Raw genomic sequence first — 20,016 nt, 5'->3', positions numbered from 1 at the left:
AAGGTCACCAACTTTTTAAAGCACAATTTCATTGTACTTTAATTTCATTGCACGCGGATTCTTTACCAGCTGAGCCACAAGGGAAGCCCAAGTCTTGGGTGTCCAAGACATTTTTAAATGAGAAGATAGTGAACTTCAAAAAGTCAAAGTGAGATGGTGACAGAACTATTTTCCTAAAGTCTTGAAATAATCAACTGTTTTTCCAGAGAGTAGATACACCGGATCAAATTAAAAAGAGGCAGCACGGGAAGAAAGGCATTGTAGTCATCAGGGAAATGACTACATAAGATGGATACATAACAACTGTATTTCAAATTAGAGGTATAAAAAATACATATATAGTCAATAAATAGTCGGTGGGGGGAAAACCCATATTAGATCTAGAGAATATTAACAGCACAATTAAACATTAAGAAGAAATGAAAGTACAGATAGATAAAATGGTAAGTTTGTGTCATTCTGTTGTGATTAAGAATGGAGTGATTCTGAAACTAATACAATATTGTAAGTCAATTAGACTTCAATTTTTTTTTTAAGTGTACTGATTTTTTCCTAATTGCAAGACTATCATCAGTATTTCAGGCTAGGATGGTGTCTCCATTATACAGAATCTGTTGTTCAGTTGCTCAGTCATGTCTGACTCTTTGCAACCCTAGGAACAAAACGATGATCTAATGAGTGCACAATTCTGAACTTAAAAGTCTACCAATTAATAAGGACTTTGTTTTTGGCTGCGCTGCGCAGCATTCAGTATCTTAGTTCCCCAACCAGGGATGGGACCTGTGGCCCTATGCAGTGTAAGAGCAGAGTCTTATCCACTTGGACTGCCAGGCAAGTACCAATATACTTACTTTAAACCTTTAACTTCTCAACAATATATTCATCAAAGCTGGTGGGGAAGGACAGAAGGGTGAACAAGTGAAAAAGAACAGAGGAATTATAAAGACATACAAAATGAATTCCAATTTCCAAGACGTGGAGAAATTTTGCTTTAAAAAGTTGGTGACCTTTTCCTTTCTATAGTGAAGTGAAGTGAAAGTCACTCAGCCCTGTCTGACTCTTTACAACTCCATGGATAGTCCATGAAATTCTCCAGGCCAGAATACTCGAGTGGGTAGCCTTTCCCTTCTCCAGGGCATCTTCCCAACCCAGGGATGGAACCCAGGTGTCCTGCATTGCAGGCGGACTCTTTACTAGCTGAGCCACAAGGGAAGCCCTTCAATGGTAAATGGAAATATATTAAACAAGATAAAGGAATCAATTCAACAGACCAAGGATGATCTGTGCCATCCAAACTCTACTCCCAACAGGTCACCAGATACTTTTTAACTTAGCAGGTAAGTTGGGAGGGAGGAGTTAAGCCTACATTACTCTTTCACAAAAGCCTTAGCACTACACCTGGCATAGATATGGTTCAAAATACATACCAGTTCATTGTCCCTTCTTCCCTGGCATTTCAGGGCCAAAACATTGAATGACTCATTCAATAAATACTTATTAAATGTTAGTCACTGTGCTAGACATCAAGAAGAGGGCGAAAAAAGAGGGGATCTTTTTTGCCCTTTCCATATCCTCTTTTATCCCTAGTTTGTTCAGTTCAGTCACTCAGTCGTGTCCGACTCTTTACAACCCCATGGACTACAGCAGGCCAGGTTTCCCTGTCCATCACCAACTCCCAGAACTTGCTCAAACTCATGTCCATTGAGTTGGTGATGCCATCCAACCATCTCTGTTGAACACTTCTCCTCCTGCCTTCAATCTTTTCCAGCATCAGGATCTTTTCCAGTGAGTCAGTTCTTCGAATCAGGTGGCCAAATATTGGAGCTTCAGCTTCAGCATTAGTCTTTCCAATGAATATTCAGGACTGATTTCCTTTAGGATTGACTGGTTTGATCTCCTTGCTGTCCAAGGGACTCTCAAGAGTCTTCTCCAACACCACAGTTCAAAAGTATCAGTTCTTCAGCACTCAGCTTTCTTTATGGTTGAACTCTCACATCCATACATGACTACTGAAAAAACCATAGCTTTGACTAGACCTTTGTAACCCTCCCATTATGTCCTCCCTATAGCTCCTTCTAAGTGCCTCAGCTCTGAATTACATCATTAGCACACAAAAATACTCATATTGAAACCAAGTCTGCACAACACCGAGAAAAAATTCAATCAAGTAAATCTGAAGATCTAATTGGTTTTATTAAATGACTCAAGAATCAGACAGCCTCCCACCTAGAAATAAGAAGGGTGCTCCAAGGGGTTGTACAAACTAAGAACTTTTTAGAGGAAAAAGGGTGGGGCATGGGAGCTATTAGTAAAATAAGAGAAAGGATTATTTATAGGCCAGGACCTCTTTGGAGGGGAGAAAGGAAGGAACAGCAAGGTTTTCACAGCTAATTGCCTCTTCTTCCACTGACAGGGTAGGAGTGAGGAGATAATGGAAAGGGGCCACGTGCCAGATTACTTCTTCAGTACTGACCAGCAAATTCCCAACTGGTTGATTGGATTACATTTCTGGTGATTGTATTTTGAAGTTGTGATTAGGTTAGTTATCAAATATAAGTTTTGTATAAAGGGCTTTAGCACAAGTAAAGCCATTTTGGGCCTGTGGCTTTTCTCTTTAACAGCACCTACAGCTTCCAAGTGGGAATTTTTTATTTCCTGAGATTTTTGGAAGCAAAGTTTCTATCTCCCTAGGCCAAGTCTCCCTTCCTACGATAGGAAGCACTGTTTCCCAAGGTAACTGTAAAATGGCACAACCAACTCTTTTGTTTTCTTACTAATGATGCCCCAAACTCACTTTGCTATGCCCTGGACTGTTACTGGTGATATCCAAATTGCTAAACTACCCTCACTTCACAACCACACCAAGATCCTAATTGTTCCCAGTTTATCAAACAGCCATCCCGTCCAGAACTGATCCCTGCTTTCCCAGATGCTCCTCAGAATCCTCCAGGGGGAATCTGAACCTTACAAAAAGTTCTTCCCTCTTGTCCAGCACATTCCATAATTCCACTGGGAGATGTGTTCCCTGACTTCTGCCTGGTAGTTTTAACTAAACAGATCTTAACACTTTCAAACAAATTTCAGGAATTGTATTAAGGAGATAAAAATTAAGTGTGAGTGGTTCATAGATTACTCACTTTCAGACTATTTTCTGACAATTTCCATTCCTTCATCTTTTGCCCTGTAAAATCAAATATTTACATTGCTATGCTCTATGCACTAAAAATTCTTAGTAAGAGTATGATGAGATTCTCTTAGAGGCAAAGATGTCATTTTGATATCTGAAAGGAACACATATTGTTTTGAAAAATAAAACATTACCAGAACAGATAGGATTTAAGGGGGGGGAGGGGGCAGGGGAGCTGTACTCCAAAATTATTATTTTCCAGTATTTTATTACATATTATTCCTTAAAGCAAGGTGGAGATATCTATGACATTGTTTTTCCACAATGGAAATCGTTTTACAGTATTTTTTTCCTAATGGTAAAATACAGTATCAACATCAGGGGCGAGGTGTCAATTGCTGAATTGCCTTATGTTTTCAAAGCACCTAGTACACCCTTCATAGCGGCCTTCTAGAACTGTAAATTACTTAAATAATTCAGTCTTACTCTATATGATGTAAATTAGAAGAGAGGAAGACAATTTTGTGTTTACTTTGTCCCCAGAGTGTTACACTACCTGGCTACTAATTAACAGTGATTTTAACTGTTTTAACTTCACGCACTTCGTAGCGCTCCAGCGATGCTTACGCTATTGTCTGTTCTCCGTATGAAATTTGTTTTGTTTTGCTTTACGTCGTAATATTCGTCCAGTCTAAAAGAGATGAAAACTAAGGAGCAGAAAAACAGCTGCTCAAACCTAAGCCATTCGACTGACCTGCAGTCGAGCTATAGAAACAGCTCGAGATCTCGCGATACCAGTTTCGCCTGAGGCCCAAGTGCGCATGTGTTGGTCGCCCGGAAAGTGCCGCAGTGGCTGCCGGGAGAGGGAGGAAGTCAGGAAGTAAACATTGGCGATCGTCTGCATTCCTGTCGAACTGTGCTAGGGTCAGCAGCGTTGGGACCGGGTAAGGAGATCTTGTGAGAACTTGGAACGAGGAGGAGGATGAAGGTGGAAAACTCGGGGAAGAGGGCCAGAGGCTCCTAATTCTTAGGAATATCCTCACGTGATTGATGAACGCAAGGTTGAGAAGGGAACGGGGACCGAGAACCAAGGAAGCAGCTGTCCTAGGCCTCAGAAGTGGTACTTGTGTCCAGTCAGACCAGGACTGTGTCTTCAGTGGTTTTTAAAGTAAGAATTATAAGGTGCTATTGGAGCTGAACTGTGCTTGTAATTCTTAAGCACTTGAAATGTTGGCCAATCTTAATACATGTAAAATCCGTATCGGATTTTAAAGAACTGTTTTATTTTTTCCTATGTTGAAATGAAAATGTGTTGGTAATTAGGAAAAATATTGCAAAAAAGTAATTTTATCTGTTTCTTTTTGCTTTTTTAATATGTTTACGGAATATTTAAAATGACATTATAGGACTGGTGGTACATTTCTCTTGGACAGTGTTTCATTTAAGGGTTTTCAGTTTGGGTAGTGGGACATGATATGACCAAATCTGTGTTTGAAAAAATAACACTGCAGTGTGGAGAACTGATTGGCAGGAATCAGAAGAGACTAGTAGGGAAAAGTAATACACTCAGGTTATTGATAGAAGTAGATGAATTCAAGTGATATTCAGAAAGTGAAAATAACGGTACTTGGTGATGAAATAGGTATGGGAATTAGCTGGAACACTTCTGCAAAGGAATGGATAGTGGTATCTTTCATCAGGAGAGGGAACAGTGGAAGAAGATTAGATTTCATAGAGAAGATTATGAATTTGAATTAAGACTAATTGAGTTCAGATTTCTTTGAGACATCTAAGTGGAGGTACTTTGAAGTAAGCAATTGGACTGTATTTATCTGAAGCTCAGAAAAAAGGTCTGAAGTAGAGAAATAAATTGGAGAGCCAACAGTTGTATATCGTGGCTATTGAAACCTTGGAAATAGATGAACTTGGCTTCTGGTGGAGTTTAGAGTGATGAAGAATTGAGCCTTGTGGAATCCAAAATTCAGTAACTGGGCAGAAATGGAAGAACTTATGAAGGATACAGGAGGAGCAGTGAAAGGGGTACAAAAAAGCCCAGGGAAATATGGTGTCACATCAGCCAAAGGATAAGAATATATCAAAAGGGGGAGGAACAGAACTGAAAAATGTCCAGAGGACTTAGCACATTGCTAACTTAGAGGTATCTTTGGAGCAGGGAGGGGAATGATTGAGAAGGGCAGCAGATAATGTGGAAATAGAGAAAATGAATATAGGTGATCTTAAAGCATCCAGTTTTTAAGAGGAACAGAGATAGGACCCTGTTTACTCAATAAGGATTAGTGTGGTAGAAAAGTTTGAGACACATAGGTAGAGAGGAAATCAGGAATATATACATGAAAGAATGAGTCTCATGAAATTTTAAATGCATGTGCATGTCTCTCTCCACTTAACCAATTAGAGTTGAAAGCACAACTGCAACAGTATAGAAAGACGTTAGTGGAGGAGAAGGAGACGTTTCCCTTACAGATGCCATGAAAGAAGAACATATGAAACATTCTATATAGCCCACAGTATGTGTTATTAGGGTGTACTTTTGATAGTTTCTCTGGTGAATTCAGAAAGGCCTAGTTTATTCTAATAGATACTTCTTCCTTTTCATGCAGGAGGCCAGATAACCATGTCAGCTGCAGCTGTGGATGCAGCTAACGCAGCCCCCTTGTCGGGGTCCAAAGAAATGAGTTTGGAGGAACCAAAGAAGATGACTAGAGAGGACTGGAGAAAGAAGAAGGAGCTAGAAGAACAGCGAAAATTGGGTAATGCCCCTGCAGAAGTTGATGAAGAAGGAAAGTAAGTGCTTAAATTTTTTGCAAGATCTGTTCATTCAGAATTCAAATTCATGTCTACTTAGTTCACCTATTTCTCATCCTTTTCTTTGACAGGAAACCATCTTTACCATTTCCATCATTTTTGTTTTCATTTATTGTATCAAACTCATATGTATAAAGTTTAATAAATAATAATGAAGGACTTGTAATGATAACTATGGTCCTTTTTAGTTCTTCCCACTCCCTGTCCTACTGTACACAAGTGACTACAGCTGACCTTGAAAAACACAGATTTGAACTGTGTTGGTCCACTTATACTCGTATTTTTCTCAGTAAGTACATGCAGTGCCACACGATCTGCCACTGGTTGAATCTTCAGATTCCAAACCCATAGGTACAGAGGCCCAGCTGCGCAACTTGAGCCTCCACAGGTTTTGGTATCCGAGCTTCCACAGGTTTTGGTATCTGAGGCAGGTCCTGGAACCAGTCCCTCTCAGATACCAAGCGAGGACTGAATTGTCAATCTATTTTGAGTTTTTCTGGTTGATAGCTCTGAATCTCTAAATAACATACCTATACTACTATTATTATAATCAACTCGACATTATTAACTTCTTGTTCTGATAAAAGATTAATCTCACTAACATATATCCCTATCTTCCTTCATCTCTTCTACATCTTTAGTTACATGACTATTTTTAGTTTCTCTAAAATTTTTTCACTCTAATATATTTTATTTTTAACTTTTTTTATTATAGTGATAACAAGTATATTCTGTCTCCCCCTCCCACTGCAATATCTCTATCCTTACATTCTGTAAGGATATCGTTACATTCTACAACTTTTTAAAAAAAATTTTTTTTTTTTTTTACAGAGACATCAATCCTCATATTCCTCAGTATATTTCTTCAGTGCCATGGTATATTGATCCATCAAAAAGGCCTACTTTAAAGCACCAGAGACCACAGCCAGAGAAACAAAAGCAGTACAGCTCATCAGGAGAATGGTACAAGAGGGGTGTAAAAGAGGTAGGTATGCAACCTGTATATATGTGTATAGAAATGGAAATTTTTAAGAACTTAATATAAGAACCTCTAATGTAATACTATATTAAGTATAAACAGATTACATGACCTTTAATCTGGTATTAAAATTCACAGTACTTATTACTTTAGTTTCTATATTTTATAAATTTGATACTGCTAAAGTCTTTAAGCTTTCTCATTTATAACTGGTTTTCCTCTTAACAAATAAGTCATTTCATTAGACAGTACAGTAATGAGAGCCAAAGTTATTTTTAACTTATTTAGATAAATAAAAATTTTCTTTGGTTTTCTTTATATCCACTTACAGAATTCCATAACTACTAAATACCGAAAAGGAGCATGTGAAAACTGTGGAGCCATGACACACAAAAAGAAAGACTGTTTCGAGGTAAGCTCACCTTTGAGAATTTTGGAAACTGCTGTCAGAGGGTCTCTTTCTTTATTTGTGTCAGAGAACTTAATTGTGTTTTTTAAATTACCTATATTTAGGTACAAGTTAAATGAAAACATTAACTTGAATGAAATTAGTTCAGCACCGTCAAAATTTTTTGCAGGAGGACTAACTGATAATTGAATAAACCATTAAGTCCCATGGTATGTTCACACTGCTCTGTAAAGTTTATATGAAATTTTCCTCATGGCTTTAGATACTTAGGGGAAAAATTTAATCTTACTCTGTTTTCCAGAGACCTAGGCGAGTTGGAGCAAAATTTACGGGGACTAATATAGCTCCAGATGAACATGTCCAGCCTCAGCTGATGTTTGACTACGATGGGAAGAGGGATCGGTGGAATGGCTACAATCCGGAAGAACACATGAAAATTGTAGAAGAATATGCCAAAGTTGACCTGGTAAGCACAGTTCACTGCTTTCCTGCTATTCTTAAAGAATGTATATTTTGGTATATCTCTAGTTTAGCAACTTTGTTTTTTGTCTTTATGCAGTATAAAAATGATTGCATTTTTATTGTAGTAGTAGTAAGCCTAATTGAATAGTGAAATAAACAGTATATACTAACCCTATTTGGCAGCAGTTTCTTTTTACTTTATTCTCATATTGTCCATTACTCCCTGATTTAGTTTGCAGAAAATACTGGAAGCATGAGAATAGATTCATGTTCAAAACTTTTGGCTTCCTGAGGTTATAAACTCTTGGCTCCCAGACTGTATCTTGCCTATGGGCCTGTTTTATAGTTGTCTCACATAGCATTTGAGGGTGGAGAAAGAAGAATAGGATAACTCCTTTCAGGAAACTGAATTTTATTTTAATGTAACCTCAGTTTTTTCTGTTATGATTTCACCTACTCACTCCCATTTTTTTAAAAACCGTAGTCACTTCTGTTTTTTGGTTTTGTGTTCCTTTTTTTTTTTTTAAATAGAGTTGACATTTAAGACCATGGGATTTCACATTTTAATAAAATCTGAATTTCATCTTTTCTCAAACAATGAAATATGTGGTAATCCTGGGCCAGCTGGGAAGAGTCAGTCATCTGGAGTCAAGTGGCACCTTGTCATCAAGGCTTGCTCCCTGCAGTTTATCCTTGGTGCTGTCTAGCTTGGTTTATATTAATGCCTGACTCAAACAGGACTTTATAACTCTTGCTTAAATATGGCCAATTGGATCTGACTCATTTTCATTTTGGGTTTTTTTTTTTTTTTTATTAAATGAAAGATGCTTTAAATTCTACAGTGCTTTACAATTTTCAAAAGTTTCACACACACGATTTCATATAATCCCATAATAAACCCCCTTTTATTAATCTCCTACCTGCCTATTGCCCCTCCGCTTTTCTTCTACCAATTGGTAACATCTAGTTTGTTCTCTGTTATCTATGAATCTGTTTCTTTCTTGTTTTATTCAGTAGTTTGTTGTATTTTTTAGATTCCATATAGTACTTGTCTTTCTCTGACCAATCTCACTTAGTATAATGCCCTCCAAGTCCATCCATGTTGCTGCAAATGACAAAATTTCATTCTTTTTTATAGATAAGTACTAGTCCATTGTATACCACATCATTATTCATTCATATGGTTTTTTTAATTAATTTTTATTATATCGTTGCTTATCAGTTTCTGCTATACAACAAAGTGAAACAGTTGCATATATATGTACATACATCCTTTTTTAGGCCACTACAGCATTGAATAGTTTGGGGCATTTTTTGTTTGTTTTTTGGCTGCCCTATGTAGCTTGTGGAATCTTAGTTCCCCAACCAGGGATCAAACCTGGGTCCTTGGCAGTGAAAGCACAGAGTCCTAACCATTTGACTACTAGGGAATTTCCCTGAACTCGTGTTCTTCAGGAGCCAGAGGTCTAGAGCTACAAGACAACCTTGTCCAGTGACCTTTTCTGAAAACAGTAAACTTATGTGTTTTATTGATATGAAAATTAAATCTTCATTTGATGGGACTTCCTGGTGGTCCATGGCCAGAACTCCATACTGCCAGTGCTGGGTGCTGGGGTTCATTACCTTGTCAGGGAACTAGATCCCACATGCTACAATTACAGGTTTGCATGCCACAACTAAGACCCAATACAGCCAAATAAATAAATTAAAATAAATATATTAAAAAAATTAAATGTTCATTTGAATATTGAAAGTAAATTTCAAATGTTTCTTTTTACTTAGGCAAAACGAACGCTGAAAGCCCAAAAACTCCAAGAAGAATTAGCCTCAGGAAAATTAGTGGAACAGGCTGTAAGTAACAAAATGATCATTAAAAAATTTCAAACTCATAGTAAACAAAAAATGAAGATTGACACAAAAATTCATTTTATATCTCTCCAGTTGGAAGAAAGTTGAGAGAGAAGTGCTATCAAGGGGAAAGAGAAACTGACACATTAAAGGTTCAAGGGACTATAAATTGATGCAGTCATTTTGGAGAGAATATTGCCATAAAACATTTATATACCTTTTCTGGAATTAAATTAGTAGATCCATCCATCCTAAAAATTTTCTAGTATTCAGAAAAATCATTTTGCACAAAAATGTTCACTTCAGCACTTTTTACAACACTAAGAAATTGAAGATAGTTTAATAAGGAATTAGTGAAGTGAGCTATCCTTCCTGTGCATGAGAGAATGTTGCATAGCTCTTAAAATGGCTTTCATCAAAGCTTAGTAACAACACTGGATAACACATTTTAATAACACATGTAAAATAATATATTACCTTACAGGGAAGATGACTAGAACACTAGTTCTCATTTAATATAGAGATTAAAACACTAGTTCTCATTTAGTATAGAATTAGTGGATTTTTCTTTTTATTTATTTTAGTGTTTCCTACACTTGGAACATGTAAGGCAAAAAGAATTTGCAAACTAAAAAAAAAAGATATATTGCAGACAGGTTTTTTCCTATTTTTTTCCCCCAGTCAGTCAATTTAATAGTTAAGTTATGCTTATTAGAGTTGTGAAAGTTTCTTTTTAACAAATTTATGGTGTAAGTAAAAAACATTTTCGAGTTATCAAGTTTAAATTTCTAAAAGGGACCCTTAATAAGTGAAGTCGCTCGGTCGTGTCCGACTCTTTGCAACCCCATTGCCTACCAGGCTCCTCCGTCCATGGCATTTTCCAGGCAAGAGTACTGGAGTGGGTTGCCATTTCCTTCTCTAGAAAGGGACCCTTAGCAAGTATAATTACAAAGCAAACAGAACTAGGTAAGTTAATCACCAAGTGAGCAGTCACAGAGGCAGGTTCAAAGCACAAGTTAACAGAGAGATGATGTTAAAATCCAGCTGTTCCCCTAGCTAGTAAGATGGTTCTGGAAAAATTAATTTGCTTCTCTGAGCCTCAGTTTATCATCTCTAAAGCAGAGATAACAACGCCTACCCACCCCAACACCCACACACACAGGAGGCTTAGCATACATGTCACACAATAAACACTCGGTAATTGGTAGCTAGTGTTGTGATTGTTAATCATTACCAACTCTGGAAGAAAGAAGAGGGCTTTTTTATTGTTTTTCTAACATGTTCTCTGTTGTGTCTTGTAAACATATTATTATTTATTTTCCTAGTAAGCATTTAAGCAAACTTAAATGTTTGTAAGGGACTGCTGAGTTTTGCCCATTTGGATGTGAAGATTAACTACATATAGTAGGACTGTGTCTCCTGTAGAGATTCAGTAATATAAATATCCTTTGTTGAACTGGCAACTTGCAAGAACTCAAAAAAATGCTTTAAAAAAATTTCCAATTTTGAAAGTAACACATATTCAGAAAAAATATATAAAAAATTATAAAGAAGACAAATATTCCTTATGTTAACCATTAACATTTTAAAGTAGGCCTTTTAGTGTCCCAGTCCACTCCCTCACATATATCCATGTATGTGTATGATTGTAATACAACATGTTTTTAAATGGATTCATCTTTACATTCTCGTTTATCATCTACTTTTTCAATTAAATAATACACAGTACAGTGAGGACTTGTTTTCTGTATCATTAAATGCAGACCTATAACATTTATTTTTATATAAATTCACATGGTTCAATAATCAAAATACGACAGATATGCAGTGAAAAGTCTCCCACTCCCGCCTCAGTCCATCCTGTCTCTAAACCTCACCCCCCATAATCTTATTTATTTTTCTTACAGTTCCTTTCAGAGTTTCTTGTGTAAATACAAATACAAATATGTAATCTAATTCCCATCTTTCCCTCTCTTTTTTTCCCCAAACAAAAAAAGGTAGCAAAGTATGAAAAGGAAAAAGAAAAGTGAAAATGTTAGTAACTCAGTTGTGGCTGACTCTTTGCGACCCGATGGACTGAAACCCACCAGGCTCCTCTGTCCATGGAATTCTCCAAACAGGAACACTGGAGTGGGTAGCCATTCCTTTCTCTAGGGCATCTTCCCAACCCAGTGATGGAACCTGGGTCTCCTGCATTACAAGCAGATTCTTTACCATCTCACTCACTAGGGACCCCAAGAAAGAAAGTGAAAGTGAAGTCACTCAGTTGTGTCTCGACTCTGCAACCCCTTGGATGTAGCCTACCATGCTCCTCTGTCCATGGGATTTTCCAGGCAAGAGTACTGGAGTGGGTTGCCATTTCCCTGTCCAGAGGATCTTCCCAACCCAGGGATCCAACCTAGATCTCCTGCATTGTAGGCAGACTCTTAACCATCTGAGCCACCAGGAAGTTAGGGAGCCCAAAGTATACATATTAATATTTTTCTGCACCTTGGATAAATCACGTTAATGGTTGTTCAGTGTGTATTGAGTGCAATAATTTATATAACCATTCATCTCTTTTTGATTTGTTTTTTTCACAGTTATCTGTACAGTAGTACACAACATTAGAGTCTTACATAATATATACATCTTTATATAATAGACATACTAATTTCCTTACAATAAATTCCTAAAAGTGCAATTGGTGATGCACTAAATATGCATATATAAAATCTGATGACTTATCACTTAGCAAGCATTTTAAAAGGCTATACTAAAATTTTTGCTTCCACCAATATACTATATATATATATTTTTTTTATACATACATATTTCCACATCCGCCTTCTGAGCTATAAGATGTGAAGCCTTTTAAAGGGACATAATGAAATACTGAGCACTTTGTTCCAGGCATTTTGTGGAGTTAGAGAATATCCTGACCAACTGCTAATTAAGAAAGGGTGTCTTTGAGGCATGGAGTTCACACCTCCTCAAATCACAGTATGTTGTCACCTGAGTAGATTTCTTCATTGCTGAAATTTTACAAAGGCTATTTTGCCTCTAAAGATACTTATTACATGATCCTGGTAACTTTCCTTTTTGGCCTTAATAGAAAAACAGTGAAATTTAATGAAAATGTTATGTCTGATGATAAAAATGTATGAAATGAATATTTATTAGGTATATTGATTAATTTAATCTTTCTATTACATTTTTGTGATTATAATCCTATCAGTGAAAATTTTGGATTTGTAGACAGTGTGTTAAAATTATTCACAATGACATAGTTGTATTTAAAACTTCTGTGCTCACTACAGGTGAGAAATATGAGAATTTGTTCAGTTAAATTTATTATTTTAACTATGTTTTTAAAAGTGTTAAATAATCATTTGATTCAGTATAATAAAATCACAAATTCATTTTCTTTTGTGGCATAGAATTCTCCGAAACATCAGTGGGGAGAAGAGGAACCGAATTCTCAGACGGTAATACATACAGGTCCTATCAGGGTATACATTAAGGTTTAAATTTCTGATGGCTAATGTTAGTAATAACTCATGATAATAATAATAAGCTTAAAGAACACAAGGAGTAAGGGTTGGGTTAAAGGGAAAATAAGAGCTAGATGCTGCTCTTTTTTTCTTAAAATTTTTTCCCCTTCTCTCTTCCTCTTTCAGGAAAAAGATCATAACAGTGAAGATGAGGATGAAGATAAATATGCAGATGATATTGACATGCCTGGACAGAATTTTGACTCTAAGAGACGAATTACTGTCCGGAATCTCAGGATTCGAGAAGATATTGCAAAAGTAAGCCTTGTCAACTTAACATACATATTCAGAAAACATTTGTCTTCCCAACCTAAATTTTGTCTACTCACATGGTATCTGGATAGTATATGGATAATATACTCAGTCATTCCAAAGTATATCATTCTGGATATCTTTCTCTTCAGCTGTACCCCCAGACATGCACGTGCGTGCGCACACACACACACACACTCACTCACTCACTTAATTGTCTCCTCCTACTAGTCTTCTAAAATTTTTGATGAAAGTAAACATTAACACAGTCTTAAAATTTTTTCTTTTCAGTATTTGCGGAATTTAGATCCAAACTCTGCTTACTATGATCCCAAAACTAGAGCGATGAGAGAGAATCCCTATGCGAATGCTGGAAAGAATCCAGATGAGTGAGTAACAAGTTCACTGTAAAGATTTCAGGGGAGGGGAGGGAGTTTTTATTAATAAAATGCAATCTGAATTAAAATGAATATCATCTATGGTTGGGTCAGAAAAAAATTTCCTTAATCTCTGAAACAGTTTTTTTTTAAATTTATTTTAAACAGAGTCAGCTACGCGGGGGATAACTTCGTTAGATACACAGGTGATACCATATCAATGGCCCAGACACAATGTAAGTGTTTCTTCTATGTCAAGGTATTTTATGTCAGCTCATAAGAAATTTGGGGGCATTTTTTTAAAGCTTGTTTTCAAGAAGCCCGAAAACAGTGTAGCTAACAACTCATTACGACGGTTTTAATTACCCTAGTGTTTGCTTGGGAAGCCTATGACAAAGGGTCTGAAGTGCATCTACAAGCAGATCCTACAAAACTAGAATTATTGTACAAGTCCTTCAAAGTCAAGAAAGAAGACTTCAAAGAACAGCAGAAAGAAAGCATCCTGGAAAAGGTGATTATGATCGATGCACAGTCCGTTTTAATCCATTGGGATTAGGTGCAGTTGGTATACAGTATCAGTATAACTATATCATTGAGCTTTTACAGCAAAACAAGCCACCTCAAAACCTAATAGTTTGAATAGACATTTCTTATTTCTCACCATTTTGTACATCAGCTGCATCTACTGTTCTGAGCCCACCTATCTGAAACCAGATGATCTAGACTGGCCTCCCTTTGGTTTCTAGCAGGTAGCAGGCCTCCTCTGTCCCAAGGAGGCCTCACCTCTACCCCACGTGGGTTCTCATCCTCTGATAGGCTAGCCCAGATTCTTTACGTGACATTCTCAGGATACCAGAGATTAGCAACAAAGTGTGCCCTGGTACACAAGTGTTTTTCAGGTCTTTGCTTACATCATATTTGCCAGTATTCCAGGGGCCAGAACAAGTAGCATGGCCAGGCCCAGATCCAAGGGATGAAGCACCAAAATCATGTGGCAAATGGGCATGCATACAGGATAAGGGGAATTTCATATGAGCCTTTTATAATTAATTCACCACACTCAACAGATGAATAGCAATTGAGACATCTTTTATTTGCCTATGAAAGTTTGGTGGCTTTTTTTTTTCCATTGTGTTTTATATAACAAAGCCCATGAATAATAGTCCTCTAATCTTTGTGATTGGAAATAAACCCCTCAGTAGAGATTTGAATGCAAATCTTTGTAAAATATATTTAATAATGATCAATGTCCTTTTAGTACGGCGGTCAAGAACACTTGGATGCTCCTCCAGCCGAATTGCTTTTGGCTCAGACTGAAGACTATGTGGAGTACTCAAGACATGGGACAGTCATCAAAGGACAGGAGCGGGCTGTCGCCTGCTCCAAGTACGAGGAAGATGTGAAGATCAACAATCATACAGTATGTGTTGAACTAGAATTATATTGTGTCCTTGTTAGCATTTTGTTCTGGATTATATTTTCCATTAGTAAGTCATTGTTGTGTTTTGGTTTTTTATATTTTAGCTTTCTTATTTTTAACAATTTTTAGAGGTTATATTCCATTTGCAGTTTTTACAAAATATTGGCTGTATTCCCTGCATTGTACAGTACACCCTTATGGCCTGTCTTACACCCAGCAGTGTGTATCTTCCTCTCCAGTCCCCGTGTTGCCTCGCCCCTCCTCTCCATTTTAACCACTAGTTTGATCTGTGAGTCTGCTGCTTTTTTTCTGTATTCACTAGTTTGTTGTATTTGTTTAGATTGCACATGTAAGTGATATCATATAGTATTTGTCTTTGACTTATTTCGCTAAGCATAATGCCGCTTCAAGTCCATCCATGTTGCTGCAAATGGTAAAATTTTATTCTTTTTTATGGCTGAGTAGTATTCTGTTGTATACCACATCTTCTTTATTATTCATCTGTGTTTTAATTAATTTTTATTGTAATACTGTTGCTTTATTCCCTGTATTTCCTATAAACAGGAATTCAGATACAAAGGCTTGATATAAGTTAAATATTTTGACAGGGACACTTCACAGATGACGAAGTATATGTCATATTGCATATTGTATCACATGATAAAGCTTATTTAATTTGCTGTACTTTTATAGTACCCAAACTACACTTGTCTTTCTAAGTAAGAGTCAAAAACCTAGCTACCTAGTAAGAGCCAGACCAGTAATCATGTATGAGTGAAATGAGCCAGACAGATTTTACAAACTAGAGAACACGAGCCCTGTCTAAAAGGAGTATCCACTGGTCAGCAACAGGCAGTTACTGACAAGTGTGAATGTGCCTAGAATTTTCCAATTCTTCTGAATTTTTCAAGAGAAGTCAAGTAGCCTAGTTTTTTTAATTTGGGGTGGAGAAGGAGAATAGAATGTAAGACCATTGTAACCACACACTTTCCCTGTTAGCTAACCCTGGAGTCCCTGTAATTTTCACTGTTTATCACCAGCATGTGAGACTAACCCAACAAGGACCTACTGTATAGCACAGGGCACTATACTCAATATTTTTTAATAACCTATGAGAGAAAAGAATCTGAAAGAGAAAATATATATATATATTTTATATATATGTATATATTCTGTGCTGTACACCTGAAACTAACATGACATGGTAAATCAGCTATACTTCAGTTTTTTGAAAATAATACGATTAATTAAAGATAGGATTTTTTAACAAAGAAAAACAGTATATGAGAAACCTTAGTTTCAGGCTCCTTTTTAAGTAACCTCTCTCTCTCTCTCTGCAGCATATCTGGGGATCTTACTGGAAAGAAGGCCGATGGGGATACAAATGCTGTCACTCTTTTTTCAAGTATTCCTATTGTACTGGAGAAGCTGGGAAGGAGATTGCTGTAAGTAATTGTCCTCTAGTTCGTAAAAACAGCCAAAGCTCTTAGGTCAAAAATCTGTATGAAACATAGATTTTTATGTTTCAAATTTTAACTTTTTCTTAGATGATTGGTAGCTATGATACTCAAGTTAGATTACATATATTTTCCCACAGAATTCAGAGGAATGTATTATAAATGATGCAACTGGAGAAGAATCTGTGAAAAAACCTCAAACCCTCATGGAGGTATGTCCATGATCAGTTGTCCTGAATTTTTAAGTCTTAAAGGGAAGACTTTAAAACTTGCACTAGAACTTTGGTTTTACATTAATAACACTGTATGTAAATGCTCCATTTCAGATGCATCAGGAAAAACTGAAAGAGGAGAAAAAGAAGAAGAAGAAGAAGAAAAGGAAGCATCGAAAGAGCAGTTCAGAGAGTGATGATGAAGAAAAGAAACACGAAAAATTGAAAAAGGTACTTTGTGAAGCCTAAATAAATAGTAAAAGTGACCACAGTCTTCTTTATTTGTAGGAATCTTAGAAAATTATCTTGTCTTATTCCCAAGCTCATTTTAAAAATGAGCAAACAAACTCAAAGACTGGGTGATTTGCTTGGGTCACCTGTCAGGTCTAGAATACAAATGGAGGTTTTGTGTGTCTCCATATTGCCTGCCTTTTGAACTAATAATGCACAGAAGAAAAATGGTTGGTATAGCTGTTATTAGAGTTATTGACATGTTCCCCAGAGAGAATTGCCATCTAACGCTATAATTGTAAGCTTCAGCAAGTCTTGGGAAAAGTCAGAATTGTATTCTCCACTAAAAGCGTCGGTTGCTGGCTTCTGTCAGTAAAATGAATCTCATTCAGTTTTTGTCGTTAAATAAAATTTCTTTAACATTGAAAATGTCATAGGATGTTTTGTGCTCTATGAAAATTTTTGAGCCAAATAATGATTAGTTGTAGCTTGACAGCGATAGAGCTGACTCCCAAGCAGAGGCAATCTAGGTTTTTGATGTAACAATTCATAGTCAGTGGGGTCTTTTGGTACTCTGCCACTTCTGAACCAAAGGGATCTGACTCAGAGCCATGGTACTCATGTATTTCTTCTCACTATAGGCATTGAATGCAGAGGAGGCCCGTCTTCTTCATGTCAAGGAGATCATGCAGCTCGATGAGAGGAAGCGACCTTACAACAGCATATATGAAACTCGGGAACCCACTGAAGAGGAAATGGAGGCCTACAGAATGAAACGTCAGAGGCCAGATGACCCCATGGCCTCCTTCCTCGGACAGTAGTAACTCGTCACTGACGGTGACCCAAGATAGACTCTGCTGATGCATTCTTTTAGATTCTTGCTGTTGATTATCGATGGAAAAATCCATATCTGTTCTCGTTAAAGTCAGGAAGCAAGGAGACTACCTGACTTTAATAAAGTATCCAGAAGTCTCATAGTAAATTCATTCCTTTACACAGTGGAGAACAAAGAAGAATAAAGTGGTACATTAAGTGCAGATTAAGATTTTATTTCCAATTTTATATTAGCGATGTGGGAAAAGATCTTAGTTCTCCACCTATCATGAATATCTTCTCAACATTTATTTATTAAGTTTCAAACTTTATTTCCTCAATTTTTATGGCCCTTTAGTGTTAGGACTCATTGTGAAGGCAATTAATTACTCTTTCTTGAAATAAGGGCTTCGTTTTTTTTTAATTGTAACTATAACTGTAGCTATTTAATAATCATTTCTTTTTACCTTCTCATATTTTTCTGATCTGAAACTGATAATCTATCTTGAGCTTTGGGTTACTGGAAGGAAATCTGTAGAACGTGTGAATAGCTTTATCCCTGATGTCAGTCTATGTAGTAACAATTCTGTTTCCCACTTGGTTATGAAATTTTGGCTTTCAAAACATTTCCTTGTATCTTATACTCAGAACTAAATGTGTTAGCCTTTGAATGGGGAAAAAAGTTTTTCACCCTGAGTCAGTGTTGACTGATAAGTCCTAGGTCTTTTACCAGTCTGGACAGGAGTATACAGACACTGAAATCCTCTCCTTTGTCACAGAGAATATGGTTTGTGTTACCAATTGCTATTTTAATTGTGATTGCCTTTATATAACAGTCATGAATGTTAGATTTTTAAAAGATTGTAGAGTATCTGTTGTACCTAATCTTTATAGCCAGCAGGTGTCTCTCGGTAATATTTGCAAAAAGTGCAACCTGAAGTTGAACATTTCTTCAGAATATTACAAGCATAGCCAGCCTGTAGGGCTATTCGTATCTGAGAATGACATGATCTTTAAGCTTTTTCTAATAACATTGGGAAGATAGTACTGACAGAGTGGGATGGGTGAAAATAGCCTGTTTAAAACCCCTGACACAAGTACATTGACTTTTAACAGTTCACTGGCTTTTCTGAACTACCAAAACCCACTAGAATATTGCATTAAGTTAACGTCTCAGAAATACTGCTGATAGGAAAGTAACTGAATCAAACTGTCAAGTACTGTGGATATACATTGTATCTAAATTCAGACCAGTATGAAACAGTGATGCAAACAGGTCTAATTCTTACCTACTTTAAGAATGTCAAAAATTTTTGTTTTCATCTTCCTACCTTAACATAGGCTGGTTCAACATAAAATCTGATATTAGTGTCTATTTTGTATTTTATTTATCTTTTGTTAATAAAGATATATAATTGGAAATATTTAATTGTGAGTGGTTTGTAGCATTATTTCAAATATTTGGCAGAAAAGTAGTTTATAGGACTGGCAGGAAGGCTGAGTTAGCTTCTGCACATTTGAATTAGAAAATTTCAGGACACTTTAACTCAAAAAAATGTGTCACCTAACATTTTGGGGCTTCTGTTTTCTATTGTGAAACCTAATTTAAGCTGATTTTAGGAAGAATTCTATAATATCTGAAATCATGTCTTATTTCTGTTTCATTTTGGATAAAAGGCAACATCTAGAACATTACTCAAGATACAAGCTTTGATTTTATTATCTCAGTTATAGATGACTTGAGTGCTGGAACTATGTGCTATAGTTTGCACATGTTATCCCTCAGAAGACTTTCATGGGGTGAGTAATAGGATGATATCCTATTTCCCAATAAGCATAAGGACTCATTGAGTCCAGGTAGCTTAATCAGGTCCTAACAGTAAAAGGTTGGGGTCAGGACATAAACCAAAGTCTTTGACTCTAAAGCCTATTCCTTTCTCTAACATTTAAGGCCCAGAGTTTTGGACCAGGAAGGCTGGTCATCTGCAGTTTCTCTGACAGAAACCTTAGGCAGGCTCTCGGTGTTTTTATCAGGTTCACCCTCAATATGTGAAAATGAGGTATCTGCCC

At 36.6% G+C, this 20,016-nt stretch overlaps 1 protein-coding gene across 3 annotated transcripts; it reads left to right on the top strand.

Annotated features, from left to right (window-relative positions):
* The first annotated feature begins 1,193 nt into the window (after positions 1-1,193).
* Positions 1,194-19,375, top strand: SLU7 (SLU7 homolog, splicing factor). 3 transcript variants are annotated; one of them, XM_055561509.1, is made up of 16 exons: positions 1,194-1,337; positions 5,749-5,932; positions 6,785-6,938; positions 7,264-7,344; positions 7,643-7,807; positions 9,586-9,654; positions 13,071-13,118; positions 13,311-13,442; positions 13,728-13,825; positions 13,982-14,049; positions 14,185-14,324; positions 15,072-15,233; positions 16,574-16,678; positions 16,831-16,902; positions 17,017-17,133; positions 17,775-19,375. In XM_055561509.1, exons 1-16 carry the CDS (start codon positions 1,277-1,279, stop codon positions 17,952-17,954), a joined length of 1,836 nt encoding a protein of 611 aa, XP_055417484.1. In that variant the 5' UTR covers positions 1,194-1,276; the 3' UTR covers positions 17,955-19,375. The 3 variants fall into 3 exon arrangements, with proteins under 3 accessions (XP_055417484.1, XP_055417492.1, XP_055417496.1); XM_055561517.1 differs by lacking the exon at positions 1,194-1,337 and adding an exon at positions 3,915-4,071; XM_055561521.1 differs by lacking the exon at positions 1,194-1,337 and adding an exon at positions 4,081-4,295.
* Positions 19,376-20,016: the final 641 nt, after the last annotated feature.

This window comes from Bubalus kerabau, chromosome 1 (assembly GCF_029407905.1).
Source record: "Bubalus kerabau isolate K-KA32 ecotype Philippines breed swamp buffalo chromosome 1, PCC_UOA_SB_1v2, whole genome shotgun sequence".
In the NCBI taxonomy this organism is placed as follows: domain Eukaryota; kingdom Metazoa; phylum Chordata; class Mammalia; order Artiodactyla; family Bovidae; genus Bubalus; species Bubalus kerabau.
Note: the sequence above shows the minus strand (reverse complement) of the source record. Positions and strands in the feature narration are given on the sequence as shown.

What these genes read in the sequence shown, in the direction of transcription:
- SLU7 (XM_055561509.1), top strand. Translation starts at nt 1,277, where the DNA reads ATGATCTGTGCCATCCAAACTCTACTCCCAACAGGTCACCAGATACTT. An exon ending in AATATGCCAAAGTTGACCTG is followed by an intron (nt 7,808 to 9,585) that starts GTAAGCACAGTT and finishes CTTTTTACTTAG; the next exon opens with GCAAAACGAACGCTGAAAGC. An exon ending in TTCGAGAAGATATTGCAAAA is followed by an intron (nt 13,443 to 13,727) that starts GTAAGCCTTGTC and finishes TTTTCTTTTCAG; the next exon opens with TATTTGCGGAATTTAGATCC.